Consider the following 27,555-nt stretch of genomic DNA (forward strand, 5'->3'; position numbering starts at 1 on the left):
GGATCCCCCGACGGGAGAGGTTCCTCCGTCGGTAACGGTAGCCTCGTCCTTATCTCGGAGCATAAGGACTGTATGGCCAAGAAAATGGCCGCCGAGTTGTCTTGCGGCGCTGGCAGAGGGGAATCCGACGGGCGAGCAGGGGCCCCGTCGGTATCCTCGACGATGTCGTCGTCGTCACCTGCGTCGGGGTCCATTCCGACGGGCTGGCCTTCTTCCACGCCTAGGCCGTGGCTTAAGACCTCGATCAGCTCCTCTTCTGAGGTTGAGGCCGAATCTACGACGACGCCCTGCCCCCCCTTCTTCTTCCCCACGGAGGGTTTCACGGGGGTCCTATCGATGGGCACAAAAGAAGACTCCCTCCGAGGAGGCAGGGAGATTCTGGGCCCTGAGGTCGCCACCACTGGTGCAGCCTCCACAGGCTGAGCCAGGGCCGCCGCAACCGTTTCGATAGAGGGCTTGGTCGGATGGATCAAGGCCTTCACCACCTTAGGTGCGCTCACCGCCTTATCCTTGAGGGAGGGGGCACTGCCACGCTCCTCCTCTGCCTTAGAGCTCGACCGGGGCCTCTCCAGGAGCTTCGCCGGGTGCTCGGCCTTCCTCTTACCCGACCCAGAGCGTTGGCTCGTGGTTGATGGTGCCGGGGAGGGTGCGCCCTGCCTGGCGCCCGTAGAGCCCGACCGTTCGGCGCTCCCGGTGCCAGCGGACTCGCGGTGCTTGGCCTTATGTTGGGCCCCCGTCGCCGGGGCGCCCTCAAAGGTCTTAGAAGACCGCTCGGATTTCTTCTTCTTCTCGCCAGACGGGCTCTTACCCTCCAGCCAGTTGGCGAGACGTTGATGGCGGTCCTTCATGGTCCGTTCCGACATGTTGCCGCAAAACGCACAGTCCTTCTCCACGTGCGTCTTGTCCTCATGAAGGCAGTAAAGGCAGAAAGAGTGTTCGTCCTCCTTAAAGACGTTCTGCAGCTGGCATCCAGGGCAGACCCTGAACAGCTTTCCGGGCGTCGAGCTTCCCTTCTCCTGGGCCATCTCCGAGACCGGGCCTGAGAAGCTTCTGGAGTCCTCCGAAGTGTAGTTCGACGAAATCTTCACCCTTGAGGGGCGCAGACGAATCCGACACGGGTCCCCGTTGATCGGATGTAGGATCGGTGGAGCTTGAGGCTCTTTTGACCGAAAGAATCGAAGTTTTTGTGAAAAAAGCGCGAAAAAAAGCACTAACGCTCGAGAGCAATAGCACGAGGATCCCAACACATGAACGTGCGGTAAAAATCTGAAGATGGCTGCCAGAGGCGGTGCTTAGGTAGAGGGCAGTCATTGGCTGTGGTCAGTATGACGCAGAGACCAGTGATTGGTTATTACTACTAAAGACAGATCAGAAACGAAACTGATACTGGTTTTTTCTTTACCGAGGATTCCCAGCCTGACGACGGGGAATATTCATGAGCATGTGAATCCATGCCGGACCCCATGCTGGAGAACATATGGTTCTCCGAAAAAATGCCCATCCACTCCTATGGGAACATCCCAAAAAAGGAAAACTCAAAATGCAATCCTAAGTGTGTATGTCTGTCTTACTTGCGTTTATTGCAGACAAGTATAATAAAGAAATGTAAAGAAGTTACATATGTAACATGTTCTGCTCACATGTACTTTCATACTTTTTCAAAAAGCAAAAACATCTAGGATCATTCTTTCATATAATCTGTAAAAAGGAATAGTTTAGAAATATGCAGTGACAAAGATGTTGATTTGGTAACACCCAATTTGATCGTAATTTTTTTTCTCTATGGACGTTTTGATCAAATTGGTTGTTACCAATTTGGTGTGGTCGTTTTGATCGAATTGGGTGTTACCAATTTGATCAAGACCAAATTAACCAACCATGAGGAGAAGGTATTTGGTTAATCCAGGGATTTTGGTGGTGCAGTGTTGTCCCCCGCTTCCATAGCATTGGCGGGGAAATAAACAGGGCCCGAGCAATAAGGCTTCGTCAGTTCGGCTGCAAAGAAATGCGGCACAAACTATATATATATCTCTCTCTCTCTCTCATGAATACGACAAAATGTAACTTTGTAAGACTTGTCCTTAGTGTGGAACAAGGATGTATTGTCAATAACACTCTTGCAGCTACTACATGTTTCGGGGATAAGCATTTCCCTTCTTCAGGTGTGTACATTCGGTTTTCCAACAAGAAACATGTGGATGAGCTAATCTCATGGGAACTCGACATATTTTAGAGGTAAACTCATGGCAATACGATAACATTGAGGAAATATTGGCTGCCTTCGGTGACCTCTGATGTTTAGAATAAACTGTCACAAAACAAAATGCTGGTTCTAGAAAAAACGTCTGCAATTCGCAATGTCTATAGTATGTTGTTGACAGAGATCACTGACTTTGTAGCGTGGTGCTACAGTGTTTCAGGGTCTCAATGTTATTATCAGTCCTGAAAACAGATCATTAATATTGTCTGGAATCACAGCAACCACGTGTGCTATTCTTAGTATTGATTTTAAGTAAAAATACTTACTGTGAAGCTGGCAATGTTATTTTCATAATTGTATGCCTCAGTGGAATGCTGGTGGCTAGTCCTGTTAAAAGACCAAAAAGCGGTCTTAGATGCATTAATATTCTCTTAAATATGGAAGGAAACTCCTCTCTATATAAGCCGGCATTCCTTTGGATCACTGAATACCAATCGCAGGACAAGGAGCGGCAGAAAACAGCCTCCTTTATCGCGCTTCGCTTTGTACTGAGAAGTTTATTCACATGAGCAGTTAGACGCAAACGTGCGGGATGACATGTCTCACTCGTGATGTTGGATCTAAATAAATTTTAGAAACACATTTCTATTTAAACCAATGTATTACTTTCAGACTTTCTCCAGCATTGCGCCTCCAACCCATTAAGTATCTATATTTTGCCATTAGGTTGTGCACACCACAAGATTAGGGTTACTATTTTTCCAAGCAACTCCAACGCATCAGGTATCATTAGGTATGTGTCATCAAGATTCTTGCTTTGATGCACTTTATTGCGCCTTCCATTGTCCTCATTTATTTCGGGTATTATTTTACCTTAATTTAGGATTCCACAGATTTCTCCTGTAACTTTAATTCTTCGCGGTAAAAACACTTCAGATATTTTTGTTACTTGGCCACCCACGGTTTCATCATTCAGCGGTGACCTAATGATTGCACACTTGTGGGTATCACGTGTAGCACACTTTGACTATTCAGTCTACCATTGACACGCATCTTGTTCACAGCACTCCTTTGCTCTTCTTGTTGCTCTTAGAGTGTGTCAAAAAAATGTCCTCGGGTGTCTGGGGTTGAATCACATGCAGGCTGACCACAGTACTTTTTACACAGGATTTTGGCATTTTAGCATGAAACTTTGTGGCTTATCAGATCTACATTACTGATATGCAATATGTTTCTTAAATATGGCAACTACAAAGTGTTTGCTCACTTTGATTTTGTTTTGGTTACCTGCCGCCTACGCATCATTTTCCCCTCCTCCTCAACCTGACATATGAAACACATATGTACTTTATTTCCTTTCTATCAATCATTTGTGAATATTTTTTTTGTTTTGAATGCACGATTGTGATACTGCAACTTATGTATTTTCCTTTGTTGGTCTACGTATCATTCACCACATGATGGTTAACTTTACTTTGTTCTGTACTTATACCTTGCCTATCATCATGTGATTTTGATCTTCAATTTTATTTTCATTTTTATTTTTTTTACCCTTAAATAATCTGTTTGTAATATTCAGCCTTGAAGACGACCTGCGTGTCGAAACACGTGTCAGCTGTTCAGGGTTCAATCTTTATCTTGTATTCATTATTATTACTTGAATGGTGCCAAGCGCATTACCATCCCATCCTCCACTAATATATTCTATTTTACCAACCAGGGTGGATTGGTTGGCGGGATTTGAGTGACTGCTGCTTGCACCACCCTTACATTTACCATATTTTAATTTTGCGTAACCATAAATAAATCAGTGATCACAGCGCACAGAATTCCAGGCTCAAATCCACCTCTCAATCACTGCAGATAAATAACATGTAAGGTCTCATTCTGTATTCATTCCTCTTGGCGTCAAGGAATCCAGGCGTTCAATCCAGAATATTTATTTTTGGAGGAGATGTCTATTAAAATCCCCAGCGCGCCTGGATGGCTGGACCTGTTCTAAAATAAATCACCTGCATCTAAGCTATTGAACGACATGCTTGAATAAGGTGTTGTGCTACTGGCTTAGCCCTAATGTTGGACTTGTGTTCTGTCCAACATGTCTTGGCTTTGCATGTAGTGATTCCAACATAAAAGATGCCACACGGGCATCTTATTCCATAGATCACTTTGGCAGAATCACAAGTTGTGGAAATATGGTCTTCTGACTGGTGTATGGGTGATTGATGGAATTACCCTTAATCACATTGTGACAGTGTTTGCAGTTGTTACAGGGGGTGTGACCTTGCATGCAACCTTACAGATTTTGGGAGAACTATCGGCTCTGATGAGTCTGTCTCTATTGAGTTACTTTTGCAATATGCAAATGTGGGAAGATCAGATAAAAGCTGTGTCAAAGTTGGATCCAGTTGTAACAATTTCCAATTGTGCTTCAGAATGGTTTAAATGTTTAACACTTTGTTGTGAATACGTGGTCACATACACAAGATTAGACTTGGGCTCAATCGCTTTTGGTGTTAAGGCTGATTCTATTGACACAGATTCAGCTTTTTGTGCTGTTACGTCCACATTGCCCTGGGATTATCTTCTACCTAGGAACTTTGTTTTTTTGGGATGCAACCTTAAGGCCAACAATACACTGTTCTGATCAGCGGGGTTAGTATATACTGTGGTTTGTAGAGTTCGTTATTTTACATAAATGTCCACATCCAAAAATTCCATAGAGGTTTTACTGTGTTTTGAAGTGAACTTTATCCTTGGTGTTACACTGTTCATGCATTCAATAAAGCACAATAGGTCTACTGTTCCTATCCATATTCCAATGATGTCATCTATGCATCTGTGAAAACATTTAAGATGTGTGGTCCATCTTTCACAACTGAGGACATATTCATCCAGATATGCCATTAGGTGTTTGTATAGCTGGGAGCCATTGCGGCTCCCATTGATGTCCCTGCAATTTGGACAATATCAGTGCTCAAACATGAAGATATTGTTATTCAAGATCTTTAATTAACTCAAACGGATAACCTTGACTGTTCTGCATTGGTCCATTGACAAAAACAGCCATTCCGTTGCCTCTATACCTGCTTTATGGGTAAGGTTAGTGTATAGACTGGTGACATCCATGATAAATTGAACATTTTCGTCGTAACTGCTCAAGGCGTAGGAAAATTATAACGCTGCAATGTGTTTCCAAAAGGCGTAGCAGGCCGACAAGATTCCCCTGTAGCAGGAAACATGAGTGGGTCACCTGCATTGGCCTTCTGAAAACAAGCTTTATTGGGATCACAAGTTGGAACTGGTTTGAAGTTAATGTAGGCTTCAAGCAGGAAAGGTGGTTGTGGGTCAGCATTGGTCTACAGTTCTTCCCCAAAGATTGAACTGACAAACTAATTCAAACCTAGCACACACTTTCTGCAATATTTAAAAGTGATGTGTACCTTTTTCTTCCTTTTTCCTTAATGTTGAATAGGGGCAACATGCATCAACTGAGAATTATAGTGGAGGAGTGTATGCAATTTGCTGAATTCAAGTGTTGGTTATTGAGTGAGGATAGAGTGCATACGTTAACTAATATTTCTGGCAACAGGAAATCTCGCAACACATGATGGTTGTTTTCGTAAAATGTTATTGATGAATGAGCAACGGCAAAGGGGAGCAGTCTAGAACTTGATGGTTCTCCTCATGCAAAGAAGAGTGTGTTAAACAGGGATGTAAATAGTATCACCGAGATTGTAAATGCCTTACAGAAACAATTGGTCTCAGCATAAACAGTAGGTAAATGTACATGCAGTGGCATTGCACAGATGCAGGGATGTGACAGTGATTAGGTTTAGAGCTGCACGAGAAAGAACATCCCTATGTTGCAATAGCATATTCTCTCCACAGATGGGCCTAAAGACTTGACAATAAGAAGGAATTTTAACATGTATGACATTTATCTGTGTCTCAGCTGGGATTCAAAGTGTACTAAAGAGACTCAGACGTGAAGAATGGTGGTGTTGGATGGTGTGTGCAGCAGAGCGTGTTAATGAGTAAAGAAAATGAAAATACTAAGTGCATCATGTATTTGGATGTGTGCCAGATGTATTGGTATCACTAGAATGTCCGTCATGTGTTATGGCTGTATGGATATGGGCTTTGGGCAACATTGAGATGGGTGCTACTTGTTATGGATGTATTGTGAAGTGCACTGGGATCATACAAATGTGTAGCAGATGTTATGGATTGGATACAGAAATAGTTATGGGGGTTAAAAGAGTGTTGGATGTTATGGGCTGGGAATGAATGGTTATGCTGCGCCATAGTGGCGCCTTATGTTATGAACTGGATTGCAAAACGAGTTATGGTGGTGCTCTGTGTGTGTCGGACATTACAGATTGTTGTATCTACTGCTTGCCAAGTACCTGGAAGACTTAGTGTGTATGGGCTTTAGAGAGCATAAAAGTTAGCTATAGCAAAAGAATGCTGTAGCAATGGCATGAGGGGGGGGGGGGGCTTCCAGATCAATAATGGGGAGAGCAGGGAAATCAAGTTTATCCCACTGAGTGGATCAGGGCCACATATATGAGGATCACCAGAGATCTTTGTGGAACCTACATGCTTACGTTTCAATTCTGGAAGGCTGCCTTATGCCATCCACCTGCATGCAAATAAAATGTATACCATTTAGTTGGGTCACAGTAACTTCCGATATATACAATGCAATGAAGATAAGCTTATGGAAGCTCAAGCTTCTGCCTGGGCTTTAGAGTGAGCAAAAGAAAACACCAGCATTAAGTAAATACTAGCAGACCTTGCACCATGTATGGCCATTTCTACCTTCAACCGCACTGCCATTTAACCATGCTGTCAACCATGCTGCCATCTAGTGGTGAGAGTGTGTGCTTTCAAGAGACAGACATCCATAGCCTTTTATATACATTTAGATGGATTGATTGATGCCTCTCTAAGCCCTAGGGCCACTTGTATATGGTGCTGGCCAAGCTATACAGAAATTCTGGCTACACCAGCACAGTACGGGCATTGTAGCTCTATGCAGTGAGGCCTACGGGGTCTGTGCCACACAGACAGCATTGGCCCCTTATGTAATAAACAGCAATTTGCACTACACAGTAAACACACACAGGTACTTTAAGCAGAAAGGATCACTGCTCCATGCAGCAAGCCTATGCAGGTAGTATGGTATGCAACATACTGGTGGAGGAGCGTTACTCTACACAGTGAGCACAGTGTGCTGTATGTTAGAGGATCACTTGCCCTATGCATTTCGCCAGCTCTTCCCAGTTCAGTTCACTGCTGTCTTCCACTTGAGACTCGTATAACCTAGTCAGAAAAGTGAAAAGATTAACTGTAAACCACCAAGAGCACTGTAAACAACTAACACAAAAATTGACACACACACTTTTCACCCAACATAACTATTTAATTATAACCAATATTCTTTAGACGTTGGGTATTCTTCAGAGTATTAAAGCATTAGCCCCAAAATCAACAAAGCAAATGTTAACCATTTAATACCTTACTGCAGCGCTTTATGCTTTTGGGCCATTTTACTGCACTTGTAAGACTTACACTGATCAACTACTGAGTAAGTCCATCTGTTGCCTGGAATCTATCTCAATGGAGTTTAAAACATCACACTCTCTCAATTTTATATCATTAGAGCATGTTCAAAAGGCTATATTCAAGCTCCCCACCCCACATAGAAAATCCATCAGAATAGGGAAAATAATGGTCTTGTGAACCCAAAACTGCTCAGCACAGAAAACGGCCATCGACTCAGGAAGTTAAACATCCTTGGGTGAATTTCCTCCATAAATACCAAATGTGGTGTGTTGGTAAACAGCATTTTGCAAGGACATTTCTTTTATTTTGATGTGACAACTTTTTCACAGCCATTACACGTCTGAGGCTTTATCTTTCTTCCAACTGAAAACATGCTAATATTTGTCAAATTAGCGACTAAGCCATTTTGTTTTTCGTATCTTTCTAGATGACATGTGGTAATAGCGAATTAATCTGGTCTGGGAGCGTCTCATGCTTTAACCAGTAGAATCGACAGAGATAAAGTGACAAGCCCTATAGAGGAAACCACTGCACCGTGCATTTTGTGAGGCCTAAAAATGTTTTCCCAAATTACACTTTGATTTGGTAAGTGCTCTTGCAGTTCATGAAACTAGTCCAACACTGGTACATGTTGGATATTCTATCATCCAGTTATGGGGGCAATTTACAAACCACGCATTAGGGAGCTTCTATAGGGCCATTTGGGGTTGGTCGCTCAACACGCGTCTCTGTGCATCGATTCTACACAGATGCAAGCTCCTTCAGACCTTAACATCTCCATCAGTTAACTAAGTTTATTCAAGCTGGAAGAGGCAAACAAATGTGATATCAAGTGCCAATTCAATACTAAAACCTGGAGGAACTCTGACGCACAGGAAACCAGGCCCAGCAGGGGTTTAACACAGCTGCAAGTTACTGGATGGAAGCTGCAGAGCGCAGTGCTCCAATTACATCAAATTCAGCATTTAAACATTTGGAAGCCTCCCAATCAGTGGAGGCCAAATGCACTTCTATTTTTGGACACATGCATTAGGGTGTCAGGTAGACAATGACTCAGATCCGGGTGGCATGCAGCCAGTCTGCCTTTGTGAGTGCAGAGTGAGAGCTCACACTGTCGGAGTGAAAAGTCAGCCTGGGATATTATGCAGCATTTTTGGAGTAACCTTTCTCTTGTAGCCTTAAGGACTTCCAATGCACTACAAAAAGTGGCTGCAGTCGCCAGGGAAGGTTTGGATTAGGCCTTATCATGCGAGAGGCCAATATACCTGCAAGAAAGAGAACCCGGGCACCTTTTGTTTTGACCCACTGCGGCACCTTTTATATAGATTGTTTGATTCACTTTTGTCAAAATGTCTCTGGAACACCACAATTTTCCGGACTTCTAATCCTTCAATAGAGCTTTTATCTGGAGACAAATTGCAATTTTTCTCCACTATGAAAACAAAAGTATTTATGCCCCTCCTATGGGTGAGAAATTAAACTGAAATACTTGTTCCACTTCCCCTCGATTAGATTTCCTTCAAACTTCATCTTAACCTAATATTAAAGCTTTTCCTTTATTGCACCTTTTAAAAATCATTTGGAACAAATTCACGGAAATGGTCTCAATTTTTCAGATAACATACATACATATTTAGTACAATAAATGTATCCACGTCAAATTTCTATCACCTCGCACAAACATAGACGGCTTTTCAATGGTATTTCTCAAATAACTTATTCAAAAACGTTGTTGCTTTTCCTTTTTTTTACCAACTTTGCGTTACATTTAACCTTGCTGCTTCTGATATCAAATTTTATAATACTCTTATTTATTTTATTTTTTATATTTATAAAGCGCACTAGCAGCCCAGAGGCATTGAGGCGCTGGTCCAAGGAACTGTAGTTACATGCTACAAAGATTGCTACTGGTTGCAATAGGCGTAGCAGTTCCGAGCAAACAGTACAATACTTTCTTTTAGTTAGAGTTATTTATGGAAACAGTGAGCGGGCGAAGGGCACCTGCTCAGAGGGTGATGGCAGGTTCAAACGAAGAGCATGGTCTTGATCATGCAGAAGGCTAGGTGGGAGGTTATTCCTCTGAGGTGTGGTGGAAGTGAGTTCCAGTGGGAGGCAGCAATGAAGGGAAAGCTGGAGCAACGCGCGTGTTCTCAAGACCTTAGGTACTGTGATTCAGTTGGTGTAAGAGGTTCTGGCGGGTTTGGCAGTGTGGTCTTGAGATTCTTTGAGAGCGAAACAGCGGGGCTGTGTTGTGCAGGCATTTGTGTGTGATGGCCCAGGTTTTGAAGATGACGCTTTCTTTAATAGGGAGCCAGTGGGCTTGTTTCCTAGCGGCTGTTATGGGATCTCTTTTGGGATGGCCAATGGCTGCCCTGTGCGTGTTGTTTTGGACAACCTGGAGTTTTTCAATGTTTTTAGCAGAGATACCGGCAAGGAGGGCATTTCAATAGTCAAGGCGAGACCCAAGTTTCACTCTGGCTATGGTTAGACAATTGTGCTCAGAGAGGAAAGGTCTAGCTGCTGTTAGGTGTTAAGAGTGGTAGGCCGCTGTGGATGCTATGGCGTTAACCTTTCTTGACATGGATAGGTTGGAGTCCTTTGTCATGATGCCTACCTCTAAGGAGCCAGGCCGGGCCCAGCAACCCCAGAGGCAGACATCATTTTCCCCAGGGAAGACTCAGCGGGCCCAAGTCGGGGCCCTTTGGACTCAGTCCTGGCGCCTTAGGCGCCAGGCTCATAGCGGACCCCAGTCCTGGCGCCTGAGGCGCCAGGCTCATAGAAGAGGATATGTGTTTAAGTGCTTGGGTGCACACTTACCTGATGCAGACCTTGCTGCTTCATCCAGGCCCTCTTGAGGCCTGAATGGGACTACTTAACCTGTAGGACTACTTCACCACCCGGGTGTGGTCGGGGAAGGATACATACCTGATTGGTGGAAGGATACATACCAGGAACTTCTTCCAAGGCTATTTAAACCCCACCCGAACAGCCACACATGCTTCGCGTTGTTCTGCACCTAGCAGCTGGACGCTCACCGTGTCAGCTCCTGCATCCTGGCTTCAGCCACGCCTGCCAGCACCCTGGAACACCTGCAACGGGAGAAAGGAAGAGAATAGGAGAAGAAAAGCCCTTACCTGCTAAATCTGCATCCCGGAGTCATTTCTCCAACGGCCCTGAAAAGGAAGACATCATTTTAAAGGCATTTCGTTTCGATCGCTGCAGCGCTGCATTTTACTCACCTTTGCAAGGCGCTTCCATCTTCAGCAGCGATCTTCCGGATTCAGCTACGCCCCGGCGCCTAGAGGAAAAAAGACAAGAACAAGGTGAGAGGGAGAAAAGGAATAAGGAAAGCTCAGTTTCCTTTTAAGTCTTACCTGTTGGATTATTCCCACTGCATTTCGGGTCCTGCCGCTTCCTGGCATCTCCGGACCCCGGCCCCTATGGGGAAAAAAGACAAAGACATTGAATGAGCGAATGCAAAGACATTACCTGAGCGCTCATCCAGAACTGTTTCACTTCGGGTCGGCGCCATATCTCCGGCACTCCGAACCCCGGCCCCTAAGGGGAAAAAGACATAAGCATTAGTGCTTGCTGCAATTAGACAACAAACATTATTATTAAGCTTGAACTTTTGAACAGAACTTTTACAGCGCCTTACCTGAACAGTCAAGCTTACCTGAACTCCAATCAATCCACAATCCAGTGAAGTAACTGGGTTTCAACGCGCCCCTGCATCAGAAGCAGGATGGAGAGCTCATCCTTCCAAACCCTAAGGTGAGGCTTCACGGGGAATCGTGGAGGAGGTATCGTGGAGGGTTGGAAGGGAGTGGGAGGCTTGAGCATTGTTCCACAGTTGGTAATACTCCCTTTTCACACACAGGAGGGTATCCAACGAGCCAGGGAAGCCAGAATAGAGGGGCCGTTCCTGTCCATCTTCAGAGTTCTGCGCCTTCGACGCCACGCCTCCGTGGGAACCAGGTGAGCGTTACAGAACGCGAAGCCTTACCACAATTTCCCACCTGGGCGCTATGGAGACTTCCGAGACAGATCAGCTGGCCCATCATTTAGGGGAATTACGGGCAGAAGTGCACTCAGCCCGCCAGGAGACTAATGCTCTCAGAAGGGAACTAATCCTATCCAAGGAAAGAACTGATGATCTGGCCAAAAGGTTATTGCAGGGCCAGGCAGAGCACACTCCTTTACCTGTTTCCGGAGATATTTCTACAACAATGGGTTCGAATAACCCGGTACAAATCAATCTACCTGGACACATGCCTTTGGCCCCGCCGGAACATTTTGCGGGGGATCCCAAGAAATATGCCGTTTTTATGAACCAATGCCGTTTACACTTTTTATGCAGGCCCGGGGCCTTCCCCAACGACCAGACCAAAGTAGCCTTTGTACTATCTTACCTCAGTGGCTGTGCTGCCGATTGGTCTATTCCATTGGTAAATCAGGATGATCCCATTCTCCGGGATTTCCAGGGCTTCCAGGCCAGCATGGAAAGATTGTTCGCTCGACACTTGCAGGGACAGGCCCTTGACAACGAACTGCTATCCTTACGACAAGGTAATCAGGATCTTTTGTCCTATATCGCCACCTTTAATAGACTAGTTGTGGAAACCGGATGGCCTGAAAATAAAAGGATCACATTGTTTCATCGAGGCCTGCGCGGAGAGCTTAAAGATGTTATAGCTCAGATAGTAGATCCACCCCAGGCCTGCGCAGACTACATAGACTTAGTGGTTCAACTTGATCACAGACTTCAAAATAGAAAAGCAGATCGGCTCAAGTATGAAACCAGAGTACCTATCAAGACCCACGTTAACTCCAAGAGTACTGACGTTTCCGAACCTATGCAAATTGGCAGTGTTAAAGGACCATTAACGCAGAAGGAACGAGAGAGAAGGCGACAAATGCAACTTTGTCTGTATTGCGGAACTTCCGGTCACTTTCTTCAAAGTTGTCCAGTTAAACCACCCAAGAAGGTGGTTGGAGCCACTGATAACGAGTTATTGACACCTGGTTCGGGAAACGACCTAGCCCGACAAGCGTAAGGGTCCGCTTGCCGAGCTTGAAAACAAACTCTTTGACCTCGCATTTTGTCATGCCAATGGTGCTTGTGAACCCAAAACACCCTCAGCAGTTGCATGCTATAAAAGCATACATAGACAGTGGAGCTATTGGAAATTACATAGACCGTGAATTGGCTTCCAGGATTAAGCTTCCTCTCCGCCCGAAAGTAACCCAAGATGTAATTACTACAGTTGATGGAACCGAAATAGCCTCAGGGCCTGTAACGCATTCCACAGTTGAAATCACTCTGGTGGGTCAGGACGGACATCGGGAAGCAATCGTGTTTGATGTGATCAAGGCCCCACAATTTCAAGTACTTCTTGGAATCCCTTGGTTGGAAACACATAATCCGAGAATAGACTGGCGAGCAAAGAAGATAACTTTTCCTGATTGTGAACCAACCTGTTACCCAAGGAATCCAGCTATGGGTCTAGCCTCTGTAACTTCCACCCCTGTACAGCTACCATCTGAATACCAAGAATTCCAAGACGTTTTTCAGAAAGAGCAGGCTAACACCTTACCTCCCCATCGATCTTACGATTGCCAAATCGACTTGGTACCCAATGCACAACTACCTTGTAGTAGGATTTATGCTCTTACTGAACCTGAGAACCTGCATTTGCGCCAGTATTTGGATCAATACCTGGCCAATGGTTTCATTCGCCCAGCAAAGTCACCAGTCTCTTCCGCTTTGTTCTTCGTACCTAAAAAGGAAGGAGACCTTAGGGCCTGTATTGACTACCGCGCCCTAAATCAGATAACGATTAAGAACCGTTACCCTTTGCCCCTGATACCTGAGCTTATCGACCAAGTAAAAGATGCTTGTGTGTACACCAAGCTAGATCTCCGAGGAGCTTACCACCTGGTACGTATAAAAGAGGGCGAGGAGTGGAAGACTGCATTCCGCACCAAATTTGGGCTCTTCGAATATCAAGTAATGCCCTTCGGTTTGTGCAACGCACCTGCCGCCTTTCAGTACTTCATGAATGATGTTCTTCGGGAACTTATCGATGTTTGTGTCATCGTTTATATTGACGACATCCTGGTGTATTCCTCCTCAGAATCTGATCACAGAAACCATGTTAGGGCAGTTCTTGAGAAATTGCGCCAGCACAAATTATTTGCCAAGCTCGAAAAATGCGTTTTTCATACCACAGAAGTGGAGTTTCTCGGATTCATCCTGACACCTCAAGGAATCCGAATGGACTCGCGGAAAGTGGACGCCATTCTCAAATGGCCATCTCCTAGCTCTGTGAAGGGAGTGCAAAGCATGCTTGGCTTTGCCAATTTCTATCGAAGGTTCATCCCGGAATTTTCTCGAACTGTTCAACCCATCACAGCTCTCCTAAAGAAAAACAAACGCTTTGAATGGACTCTTGAGGCTGAACAAGCCTTTCAGGACCTGAAAACCAAATTCACCTCTGCACCTGTATTGAAGCACCCGCGCCCAGATCTCCCTTACATCGTGGAAACCGATGCATCCAGTTCGGCCATGGGAGCTGTCCTGTCGCAAAGAGACCCAGAAACTAACCAACTACACCCTGTAGCCTTTTGGTCCAGAAAATTCTCTCCACCTGAACTCAATTACACAATTACCGACAAAGAACTACTGGCTATTAAATCAGCTTTCAAGGCTTGGCGTCACTATCTTCTCGGTGCAAGACACACCATCACCGTAATTACGGACCACAGAAATTTGCAGTATTTAAAGACGGCCAAAGCTCAATCTTCGCGACAACTCCGATGGGCTTTATTCTTTGCGGAATTTGATTTTGTAATTACCTATCGCCCTGGCTGCAAGAATGGTAAGGCAGATGCCTTATCCCGGATAGGCATGGAAGAACCCAATTCGAGTTTAGAACCTGTGCCAATCATACCGGAACAAAGAATTCTGGGCTTGACTTCATTGCAAACCATTGAGGACATCCAAGCTCAAGTAAAACAGCTTTTTGACTCTTCTGCCTTACTGGAATGGAGTCAAAAGGGTCCTCACTACACCGTTAAGGATGATTTACCCTACTGCCAAGAGCGGTTATTTCTGCCAAGTAAAGAATTGCAGGAACTTGTCATTACCCGTCATCATGAATCATTAATGGAAGGACACCCCGGTATCGCGAAAACAGAAGAAAAGATCAAACGCCACTTCTGGTGGCCTTCTTGGAGAAAAGACATAAAGTCATTTGTGTTGTCTTGCGGAATCTGTGCCCAAAATAAGAGTCAAAAGAAAAGGCCAGCCGGCCTACTTCAACCTTTGGACATTCCACCAGCACCTTGGCACACCTTGTCAATGGACTTTATAACTGACCTGCCTCCTTGTGGTGGTTACAACACGATTCTCGTAATAGTGGATCTATTCTCCAAAATGGCCCATTTTATCCCTTTAAAAGGATTGCCGTCAGCTTCCACCTTGGCCAAGGAATTTATGGAAAATATAGTGCGGTTACATGGTTTCCCTTCCATATTAGTCTCAGACCGTGGAAGTCAATTTATCTCCCACTTTTGGAAGAAATGTTGCCAACTAGCACAAATAGACGTGCGGTTATCCACCAGCCACCACCCCCAGACCGACGGACAAACCGAGAGAACCAATCAGACTCTCGAGCAATATCTGCGGTGCATGTTACACCAATCCGAGTTGAATTGGAAGGACATCCTTTGGATTGCAGAATATGCATACAACAATTCAGTGCATTCTGGAACCGGACAGACTCCTTTTTATACCCTGTATGGTCACCATCCTCGGACCTCTGACCTAGATCCACCTCTGACCCTGGAGATGCCTGCAGTAAATCACCTACATTCCACAATAACCCAAGCCTTCAAAGAAGCTACAACCCACTTACAGCAAGCCAAGAAAAAGTATAAAGAAAACGCTGATTTGCACCGAAGTAAATCTCCTCCTTACCAAGTAGGAGATCAGGTATGGCTAGCAACTAAACATCTACCCCTCAAGGGTCAGCGAACTTTTAATCCCAGATTCATTGGGCCTTACCCCATCAAAGCTATTATCAACCCAGTGGCCTTTAAACTCGATTTACCATCCAACATGCGGATTCATCCCGTTTTTCACGCATCTCTTCTAAAACCAGTACAACCTGGAACCAGACTGTCTGAGCCCCCAGGCCCTGTCCAAATTGATGGAGAATTAGAATTCGAAGTGAAAGACATTTTAGATTCCAAGATAGTTAAGTCGAAACTCTTCTATCTTGTTGATTGGAAAGGATATGGACCTCAGGAAAGATCTTGGGAACCCAGTAACTATGTTCACGCACCACGATTAATTCAAAGATTCCATCGAAGATTCCCGCACAAACCAAAACCCCGGAGGAAAAGACCTTGGGAGGGGCCTTGAGGGAGGGGGGGGGTACTGTCATGATGCCTACCTCTAAGGAGCCAGGCCGGGCCCAGCAACCCCAGAGGCAGACATCATTTTCCCCAGGGAAGACTCAGCGGGCCCAAGTCAGGGCCCTTTGGACTCAGTCCTGGCGCCTTAGGCGCCAGGCTCATAGTGGACCCCAGTCCTGGCGCCTGAGGCGCCAGGCTCATAGAAGAGGATATGTGTTTAAGTGCTTGGGTGCACACTTACCTGATGCAGACCTTGCTGCTTCATCCAGGCCCTCTTGAGGCCTGAATGGGACTACTTAACCTGTAGGACTACTTCACCACCCAGGTGTGGTCGGGGAAGGATACATACCTGATTGGTGGAAGGATACATACCAGGAACTTCTTCCAAGGCTATTTAAACCCCACCCGAACAGCCACACATGCTTCGCGTTGTTCTGCATCTAGCAGCTGGACGCTCACCGTGTCAGCTCCTGCATCCTGACTTCAGCCACGCCTGCCAGCACCCTGGAACACCTGCAACGGGAGAAAGGAAGAGAATAGGAGAAGAAAAGCCCTTACCTGCTAAATCTGCATCCCGGAGTCATTTCTCCAACGGCCCTGAAAAGGAAGACATCATTTTAAAGGCATTTCGTTTCGATCGCTGCAGCGCTGCATTTTACTCACCTTTGCAAGGCGCTTCCATCTTCAGCAGCGATCTTCCGGATTCAGCTACGCCCCGGCGCCTAGAGGAAAAAAGACAAGAACAAGGTGAGGGAGAAAAGGAATAAGGAAAGCTCAGTTTCCTTTTAAGTCTTACCTGTTGGATTATTCCCACTGCATTTCGGGTCCTGCCGCTTCCTGGCATCTCCGGACCCCGGCCCCTATGGGGAAAAAAGACAAAGACATTGAATGAGCGAATGCAAAGACATTACCTGAGCGCTCATCCAGAACTGTTTCACTTCGGGTCGGCGCCATATCTCCGGCACTCCGAACCCCGGCCCCTAAGGGGAAAAAGACATAAGCATTAGCGCTTGCTGCAATTAGACAACGAACATTATTATTAAGCTTGAACTTTTGAACCGAACTTTTACAGCGCCTTACCTGAACAGTCAAGCTTACCTGAACTCCCATCAATCCTCAATCCAGTGAAGTAACTGGGATTCAACGCGCCCCTGCATCAGAAGCAGGATGGAGAGCTCATCCTTCCAAACCCTAAGGTGAGGCTTCACGGGGAATCGTGGAGGAGGTATCGTGGAGTGTTGGAAGGGAGTGGGAGGCTTGAGCATTGTTCCACAGTTGGTAATACTCCCTTTTCACACACAGGAGGGTATCCAACGAGCCAGGGAAGACAGAATAGAGGGGCCCTTCCTGTCCATCTTCAGAGTTCTGCGCCTTCGACGCCGCGCCTCCGTGGGAACCAGGTGAGCGTTACATCCTTGTAGACACCAAATGTTCCGACGGCTTGGGAGACGGGAGACAGATTTGAACATTGTCAATGGTGAAGGCGTTGTATTGGTCATTGAGTTTGCTTAGGGTTTCAGGGGAGCCAATTAGAAGTTGTTCTGTTTTTCCCCATTCAAGCAAAGCCATTTTTCTGCCATCCATGTTTGGATGGTGGCATAGATTGAGTTGAGGGTTTTGGGGTCGGACTCAGTCGCCTGTGTGTGGGATGAGGACCTGCGTATCGTCAGCGTAATTCGTGTAGGTGATGCATAGTGCGTCAGGGATGAGGAATAATGGCCTGGTGAATACACCATTTCAAAAGTTTTACCCAACACGTCACAAAAATCACCTTCAAAACTATCCATGGTTAAAATTAACAACTTTTCTTCCAAGGCAGCCACATTTAATCATATTTTAAAATGAGTCAAGTGAGGAAACCTTTTCAATCGCTTTGTTGCTAAGTGCAAACAGGGAATGAGGCAGGTCATCCTGAAATGCATTTTATTATGTAGCTGGGACCGCTCCAATTTGTTTGCTCCAAATAAACCGTGACCTTGTGTTTCCAAATAACTTTACAACGGTTTCTGTGGTTCATTATAAATAAAATGAATTATTTTATGCTGTGTCCACAATTAGGGCAGGCCGTCAATAGGGGATCGCACTGCTATGTGTCAGGTCCTAGGGCAAAAGGGCAAAGCATTTCCCTGTTGGCTGAGGGGTTAGTTGGGAGAAACCTTTTATTGTATTTTCTTATGACCTTGTCAGGCGAACGCGCCGACCTTCAAGCGGCAAATGGCGGGCGCCACCCTTAGTGGGGGCACCCACCCAGCCGACACAGGCAGAAAGTTTGAAAAGAACAAAGGACTAGGATTTGGGCCCCATCCACGGGAGAGGCAGAAGCACGTCACAAAGGGGTTGATGGAGGGAGGGGGGAACAGGACCAGGATAAGTGGGGGGGCTATATAAGGCCTTTGACCTCCCTGGGATGCCCTCCTGGTCCTGCTCCCCTCCCAGCCACCCACTGCAGTTATATGGTCATGCTACTATCATGAAATTAACGTTTTCTCTTCTACAGCGCCCAGCTGAGTTACATGGTGAACCTGAGAACAAGTACTGAAAGATCCCAAAGGCGACTGTGCAGCCAATCACTAGTAGTAAGTAACAGCGCCCAGGAGTACTAGACTCAGCCCAGGCCCTGGGAAAGGGGGCAGGGGTTAGGTGACTTGGAAGTCCTTCCAACTACAAAATGTGGGGTGTGGGGAAGGGAAGGAAGAATGGAAACTGGGGGAAAAGTGAGGAGAAGTTGTGGGGGAACAAGAAGAATATGGTTACAGGCAGGTTTGGGTAAAGGAAGAATTTGGGGAATGGATAAGGAGGGTGGGGTAAGGAAGGAGTTTGGTAAGGAAAGAAGTGGGGGAAGGGGAAGTATCTAGGGGAAGGTGAAGAGTGGGGGACTGAAAGGGCTCTGGAGGGTGGGGGGAGGTAAAGGTTGACAGGCCTGGGAGGAATTAGGCGGTTGGGGAGAAACTTGGTGGGGGGGGGATTATGGCTAAGAACCGGGGGTACCTGTGCAGACAACTTGGGGAATAGATAGAACTGAATATGGAAGCAATGGGTGGCAGAAATTGAATAAAACTAAAGTGGGAGCAGAAGCACTGGGGGAGGAGGAAGAAGAGACTCTGGAATGAAGAGGGGGTTAGATGGGGAAGGGGGCCCGGGTAGGGGGGGTAGAAGGAAAGGTTTTGGAATTAGAACGAAAAAGAACAATGAAGATGGGTAGAATGGGGAAGAAAGAACTGAGAATTAGAATATTAGAATGTTAGAAAAAGCAATTGAATAGGAAATGGATTGAGAAAAGCTCATTAACACCAAGTTTTAGAATTAGAATTGTAGAACGAGTGAATAGAAACCGAATGAAAGAAAAGAACATGAATTGAAATAAACAAATAAAGAAAAACGAAAATGAAAAGTAAAACAAAGAAATGCCCATGGGTAGCGAGGGAAATGGGAATGGTTATGGAGGGACAGGCCTACCCAGGAGGGGGGCAGGGAGGAGGTGAGGTTCTGGCAGACAGGTAAGAAACAACACCCAGCATAGAAAAATGCAAGGGTGTGTTGGAGAAACGGATCACCTGTAAGACAACTGTTGGTTTTATGCAATATATTTTGCTGCAGCATTTGTGACTTCCACCTTGAAAACTGGTCTTGCCTCTATTTCGGGGAACCCTCGGGAGGTCTTAGCAGGATGGGGGGGAGGGGGTTAGGAGGCTGAATGTGGTGAGAGACGCTACAGCCACGGGAAGCACAGTTGTGGATGTCCCCGCTATGGTTTGGGCCTTAACTCGTGTGTTTAGAGTAGGGAAGTTTTCCCTACCCAAGATGGAGGAAAAGACTTCACACTAATTGGCCTCTGCTTGAAGAAAGGCTCGTAGCCCCAACACTCTAACGTGCCTTTCATGTGCCATAGCTCAACAAGGCAGGTCATGTTTATTAAAACTCTCCCAAGTTAGGCTGAGGTACCCCAGCAGCGAGGCGTGCCAGGTGTTGAGGTCCAGAAGATTAAAGCAGCAGATTGGTTATCAGGAGGGAGAACCTTTGATGAAGAGGTCAGCGTTTGCAACTGAAGGCAGCCAAGTGCATTTACCAGTGGGATGGGGGGGTGGCAGAAATACAGGAAGTGACATCACTGGCAGTTATAGGACCGCAAACAGTGGAAACATTGGCTAGCATGTACTGCATATACTAAAGTCAAGTAAGAAGGAGATTTAAGCCTTCGAGTTGCATTCTAGTAGGCCATCACTGCCCCTACTCCACCCCTCTATAATCATCCAGGTTGTAGTAGCCCTAAAACAGAGCAACACAACTAGGATGGGAGAACGAAATGCCGTCCCATCGTGTGAGTGTGTCAAAAGTCAGATCAAAGACTGTGCGTGTGCCTCCTACCTTGGAGCACAATCTCAGTGCAAATCTCGCAAGTGGGAGAATGGGAATCCCCTGCGTGTGTGTGTGTGGGTTGCAGACACCGGGTCACATGCTCACTTCTTCAGTGTGAAACTCTGGCCAAGGCTCTTTGGGCAAGCATTCAGGATGGGTCTCACATCTATAAACTTTGTGATATATTGAGTGGGCACTCACTCCTTGGAGCACAGTATCACCCGTTGCTGGTAATCTCACTACTGAATGTACAGTTTCACTCTTGGTCATCTCAGTGACCCCATGTATATTAATTGCGTCAGTCTCCCATCTGGCAAGACAATTCTATTTCTGTTAAAACACTCTGAATTTTCACTCCAGTTTTCTCGATCTATAGATCCATACCATATTCATTCAATGTGTGTGCAGGGGTGATAACTTGTGTAGGAGAGAGACCATTCTTTCCTTCAGGAGACCTAAAGGCGTAACAACCCCCTGTATGTGGGATCAGGCTCATTTTGCCCCATGGCCCCTCCAGAAGGAGTGAGCAGGTTTTAAGACCCTGCTGATTCTGATATCCGACAGGCTCGAGCCTTCTATCCCTTGCCCCATCACGGCTCCCAACATCCCGAACGGTAGCTTATGGACAGCAGGCAGCTCCGGACATGCCTGTTGCCAATTGAATGTAGACAGATCTACTATTTAGACACTGGGAGAGAGCCATGAATCCACACTGGTGGTGAAAAAGCACTCAACATACAGAACACAATGGTATAGTGTTGCAGTCCTGCTGATAAATGACAATTCTGAGCATGTGAGCAGTAGGCTAGATCAGTGTTGCCCCATAAAAGGTGTAGAAGCCTCTGTGAGAAGTGGCAGTACTGTCCCAACGGTGAGAAGTGTAGTATTTTCACATTAACTATGCTTACGAACTTTGGGTTATTGAATAGTGCTGATACATTCTGTGTAATTCCATCCCTTTAAATATATGAGCTCTTGTATAACCACGACAGTGTTGAGTTATTCTGATGATGACAGACTTGCTCAATAGTTCTGGTTCTGTATCATTAAATGTACTTCAGATCTTTAGAATATCGGAAGGATAGCTCAGGGGCAACGTGCTCACCTTGGAAGCAAGATGAGAGAGCAACACAGGTTTGATTCCTCGGTCTACGCAACACAGGTTCACTCCCTCGGTCCGCGCTTAGAAACCTCTGGGTAGTACACGCATTATAAATAACCAATTAAAATAAAAAGAAATACATCTGTTGAGAAGTGCTGGGGTCTAGTCATTAAGAGTCTAGCAGCTCAACTGAAGTGCTGATGTTGTCCCATCAAAAGTATAGCAGCCCCACTAAGATGAACTAGCATTGCCTCAACAAAAGAAATAGTTACTTTCTTACCTGGTAACGTTCTTTCGATGGGATGGCGCGACGTCATATTCCATGTCTATGACAGGTAATCACCACAGCTGTGCTGCTTCGGAAAATTTTCAGCGTCTGCGTCCTTCGTCGATGACCTTGATACGCTGTCCTCGAGGGCCTCCGTCGAGCAGACGTTACCGGATGTTATAAGTAGGACGCACGTAGCCTCAGTTGTAGTTTTTTTCCCCAGAACGTGTGGCACCAATCTTCTGCCAGTATGACCACAGAAAGCCTTGCGGAAACGTAAGCTGCAATCGCATAAGAAATTCTGTAGCGGGGCAGTTAGGGAGGGAGCGATATGGAATACGGCGTTGGACCATCACATCGAAAGAACGTTACCAGGTAAGAAAGTAACTTGTTCTTCGAGGGGATTGGGTCCTCCGACGTATTCCATATCTATGACAGACTCCCAAAGCAGTACCAACGTATGGTGGAGGAAAAAGAGTTTAGAATATAGAAATTTAGAATGCCCAATCAAATTGCAGAATAGAGGACCGTCTTGCCAAAGGCCAGATCGTGCCCATGGATAGAATCTAGGGAGTAGTGTCTTACCAAAGTATGGACCGAAGCCCATGTGGCTGCCTCACAGATGTTACGAATAGGAACACCCCTCTGCAGGTCAGTAGAGGCAGCCATACCCCTAGTAGAATGGGCCCGTAAGCCTACCAGAGGGTCCTTACCCGCCAAGCGGTAACATTAAGAAATTGCTAAAACAATCCATCTGGACAAAGTCTGCTTAGTAACAGCTTGTCCCAAACGCCTCCAGCATATCCTATAAAGAGTTGATCGTCCACTCTGACCCGAACGCGTCCCCTAAGGCTCCTCTTGGAGGAAATTCCCACAAGCAGAACCTTTCGCACTTCCGGTTGACACTGGAGATGAAGAGATCCACTTGTGGGGTCCCCCAAAGGGGGGAAGATCTCCAGGAGAATCTCCTCAGCCAGCTCCCACTCGTGAGAGATCGCGCTTTGCGTGCTCAGAGCGTCCGCTGTCTCGTTTTCGTCTCCGGCCAGATGAACTGCCGAGATCAAAATTTCCTGCTGGATGGCCCAGAACCATAGCTGCATTGCCTCCCTACACAGTGGGACTGACCCTGTCCCCCCCCCCTTTTTGTTGAGGTAGTGCATGGCTACTGTATTCTCTGTCAGAATCAGGACATTCTTCCCTTGCACAGTCAGTAAAAAAGCCTTCAGGGCAAGCCTGACAGCCCTCAGCTCCAACAGATTGATATGGAGTCTGGACTTCAACGGAGACCGCCGAGTGTCCGCTCATTGGCATGAGCTCCCCAACCCATGAGGGAGGCGTCCGTCATGATCGTCACCTCCGGCCAGGGTAGCCAAAAAGGAGCCCCCTTCATCAGATTGCCTCCAACAGTCCACCACAGAAGGTCCTGGGCGACCGAGGGCGGCACCTGAACGGGAACCAACATCCTGCCGGAGGACTGTGACCACTGCATCTTGAGAGCCCACTGCAGAGATCTCATCTGCAGACGAGCCTCTAGCACCAAAAGAATGCAGAATGCCATGAGGCCGAGCAACCTCAAGAACTCGAACGCCGGGAGACTCTGGGCATGTTGAAACTTGTGCACCATCTGCAGAATGTGATGAGCCCTCACCTGGGGAGGGAAACACTGCCCCAAGGATGCTTCGAGCACTGCTCTGATGTACCGGTGCCGCTGGGTTGGCATCAAGTGGCTGGGTTGGCATCAAGTGGGACTTATTTAAGTTGAGGGAGAAGCCCAGCCTGTGAAGGGATTGGCAAGTAACTGACCGATGATCCAGGACTAGCTCGGGAGAGCGGGCCCTGATCAACCAATCGTCCAGGTAGGGGTAGACGTGAATCTCCCCTTTCCTGAGATACGCTGCCACCACCACGAGCTTGGTGAAAACCCTCAGGCTGAGGTCAATCCGAACGGCAGGACACAAAACTGAAAGTGCGAGTCGCCAACTGCGAACCTCAGGTACTTCTTGAGCTTGGGATGGATCGACACATGAAAGTAAGCGTCCTTGAGGTCGAGAGACACCAACCAGTCCTGAAGTTGAAGGGCCTGGTGGACTTGAGAAAGAGTAACCATCTTGAACTTGTCCTTCCTGAGGATTTTGTTCAAACCACGCAAGTCCATGATGGTCTCAATCCCCCGTCTTTATTCGGAATCAAAAAATAAGGGGAATACCATCCCTTGTTCCTCTCCGCTACAGGCACCAGTTCCATGGCGCCTTTCTCCAGCAGGGATTTCATTTCCTGCGCAAGGAGCGGATCCGGACTCTTCCAAGAGAGATTTCCTGGTGGATTGTCGTAAGGCCTCTGCCGGAAAGGAAGACAGTAGCCGTGGGCTATGATCTCCAGAACCCACACATCTGAAGTAATGGCACGGCATTCTACAAGATGCTGCGCCAGCCTTCCCCCAACCGGCGAACCATGGGACATAGCCTCATGACTGAGCTGAAGCGGCTGCGGCAGTGCCTGAGGTCAAAGAGGCAACTGCTCAAGCGGCCTTGGTGCCTCGAGTACCCTGTTTTCCACCTCTGGTACTCCTACGTTGGCCTCTTTGACTTGCAGCTCCCCTCGATTTACCAAAGGTCGAGTAATATCGAAAGGAACCTCCCCTTAATTGCTGTCCCCAGGTCGAAAAGGCAGAGGTTGGCGAACTGCAGCGCCCAACGACTTTGCTGCAGCCTTCGAGGTCTGCAACTTCTCAAGGCTCTCGTCAGCCTTGCTGCCAAAAAGATGGTCACCATCAAAGGGCATGTTGAGAAGCCGGGCCTGTATATCTGGAGCAAACCCCAACTCCCGCAACCACGCAAATCTGTGCATCACAGTGCTCGCCGCCATTGACCGGGCGACACAGTCTGCCACGTCCAGACCCGACTGAACGGATTCACAGATGGCCTCCTTACCATCCTGTACAAGAGCAAGAAAACCATCCCGTTCCTCCCCTTCGGGAATATGTTCAGCCGCTAAGGAAACAATTCCACAGAGTATGAGTGAAACGTGCTAAGGCACACACTAAGTTGACTGCTTTCAAAGCCATACCCCCTGAAGAAAACACTTTCTTCGCCCAACAGTCAAAACGCTTGTCGTCCCTATCAGGAGGGTGTTACGCTCACCTGGGTTCCACAGGGGTGCCGAACGAAGCTGGACTGCAGTGGTATCCACCAATGTGACTCGTAGTGTAGTGATGAGTGACTGCACTTGCCCACTCAGTTTCGTCTGTCTGGCACGTAGGAGGATTTTCCTAAAGTAGTAAAATGGTAATTAGCTGACCGTGGTAAAAGGGGTAAACTGTCTTTTCTGAAAACACCTTGTGTTCCCCTGATCATGTCTCACCTTATTTTTAGGAAGGATGGGCTCTCCATCCTGCGTCGGCGTGCAGGGGTGCGTAGAAACCAGTTAACTTCACTGGTCCGTAAGCTTATGGCAGAGTTTTCAGACAACGATGACTCCGAGGTAAGTTTTATGCCAATCCAAAGTATAGTGCAAGTCTTAGAGTTCGATTGTCTTATAGTTCACTCTTGCTCCTTTTATATATTTCTTCCCTTGCAGAATGGCCCAAGGTGAATGTTCCGTCTCCGGAAGGATTGAGGTAGCGCCAAGGTAAGAGTCAGTTTTGCAACAAGCACTAATCTTAGCAAGCGATATTGTTCATTAAGAGATTAACCAATTGTCCTCTCTATATTTTGCAGGTGTGGCGCTTCCCCAGAATGAGGGACGTAGGATGATGACTAGCGGCACCTCGAGCGGTAATGTACCAAGTAAGTATCTTGCGGTATGAATTTGAATGCCTTTTGCAGAGCGCAGCTCACCTGTTTTTCTTTCTTTGCAGATGCCGATGCTCCGAGGGACGATTTCAAACCGAGCGCCTCAAGGATCGGGTGGATGAAAGGAGCATTGGGAGTATGCCGGAGCGCTGCTGCTGACAGTGCAGCGCTGTAACAGATGTTTTCTTTTCCTCACAGGTGCGACGACTCCCCGATGAAAGCGACGACTAATGGTGTGGCTCCTGTTCTAATCTGCTTTTCCTCTTCTCTTTTGCAGGTTCGGTTCACGGGAGAACAAGACGGATGTAGCTGTAGACTGGATGCTGAGCTGCAGGCACGGTGAGCGTTACGCTGCAGAGATGCAGAATAACGCGAAGCGTGTGCTGCTCTCCGGGCGTGCTTTAAATAGACACCATAAAGTAGTTTCCAGGTAAAATAGTTCCAGTACCACACCCAAGAAAAATAGTCCCTGGAAGAAAGTAATCCCTTCAAGGCCTCACAGTGGCCTATACATGATTTCTCTACAGGATGTCCTGCTTAGTTTTGAAAAAGGCAATATGAGCCTGGCGCCAAGACTGAGTCCATAAAGCCCCTAGGCGGTCCCTTGAGCCTCCCTGAGTGCTCATGGGTGCCTGTACTCTGGGCAGATGGGTCTGCTCTTGATGTCTGGGGGCAGGCATCGTGACAGCACTCCCCCCCCCCCCCCCCAAGGCCCCTCCCAAGGTGGTCTTTCTCACTGGTCCTGGTTTGTCTGGGAAGTTCTGGTGGAACCGGCTTACCAGTCGAGGTGCATGAATATAGTCACTTGGTTCCCATGATCTCTCTTGTGGACCATAGCCTTTCCAATCAACTAGATAAAAAAGTTTTGATTTGACTAATTTTGAGTCCAAAATGTTTTTTACTTCAAATTCTGGTTCTCCATGTACTAGGATGGGGCTTGGTGGTTTTGTTAGTTTTGTTCCTGGCTGTACTGGTTTTAAAAGTGAAACATGAAAAAACGGATTGACTCGCATATTTGGCGGTAACTCCAATTTCACAGCCATGGGGTTGATAATGGCCTTAATGGCGTAAGGTCCCAAATACCTGGGGTTAAATGTGTGAGTCCCCTTTAATGGAATATGTCTTGAAGCTAGCCAAACTTGGTCTCCAATCTGGTATTTTGGAGCCTTGCTCCGATGTTGATCAGCAGTTTTCTTGTACCTCTCTTTTGCTTGTTTTAAATGTTCAGTTGCCTTTTTGAAGGCCTGTGTTATAGTGGCGTGTAAGTTACTTACGGCGGGCATCTCCAAGTGTTGAGGTGGGTCGAGTTCAGAGGTTCGAGGATGCCGTCCATATATTGCGAAAAATGGACTTTGTCCTGTCCCAGAGTGCAACGAATTGTTGTAGGCATACTCGGTTAGCCATAAAATATCTTTCCAGTTGCTTTCAGTTTGGTGTAACATGCACCATAGGTATTGCTCTAACGTTTGGTTGGTCCTCTCGGTTTGACCATCGGTTTGTGGATGGTGGCTGGTTGAAAGTCTTACATCAATTTGGGCCAATTGACAGCATTTTTTCCAAAATTGGGTAACAAACTGACTGCTCCGATCTGAAACTAGCACGGAGGGAAATCCATGTATTCGGACGATGTGCTCAAGAAACTCTTTGAAAAACAAAGAAGAAATCCAATATGGATAGCCACGTCCCCTGCACACTTTCTAGACGGCCAGGATAGGCCTTTTGAACATTTTTTGTACATTTTTTGAAATACAATATTGATAACTTTCAATCAATTCTGTAGAAAATGTCCATAAATGATTCAGTTGAAACTTTGTTTTATAAAAAACTATTTTTGCTTTTTATTTGT

At 46.6% G+C, this 27,555-nt stretch overlaps 1 protein-coding gene across 2 annotated transcripts in view; it reads right to left on the reverse strand.

Moving 5' to 3' along the window:
* The window catches only part of TTF1 (transcription termination factor 1), a 262,798-nt gene that overhangs the window by 15,706 nt on the left and 219,537 nt on the right, over window positions 1-27,555 (reverse strand). For both annotated transcript variants that reach the window (XM_069609307.1, XM_069609308.1), the window contains exon 10: window positions 7,463-7,528. In XM_069609307.1, coding sequence (XP_069465408.1) covers window positions 7,463-7,528 — 66 coding nt within the window. The remainder of the gene's footprint in view (window positions 1-7,462; window positions 7,529-27,555) is intronic.

The sequence above is a fragment of the Ambystoma mexicanum genome, chromosome 8 (genome assembly GCF_040938575.1).
Source record: "Ambystoma mexicanum isolate Mex_15411 chromosome 8, UKY_AmexF1_1, whole genome shotgun sequence".
NCBI lineage: Eukaryota > Metazoa > Chordata > Amphibia > Caudata > Ambystomatidae > Ambystoma > Ambystoma mexicanum.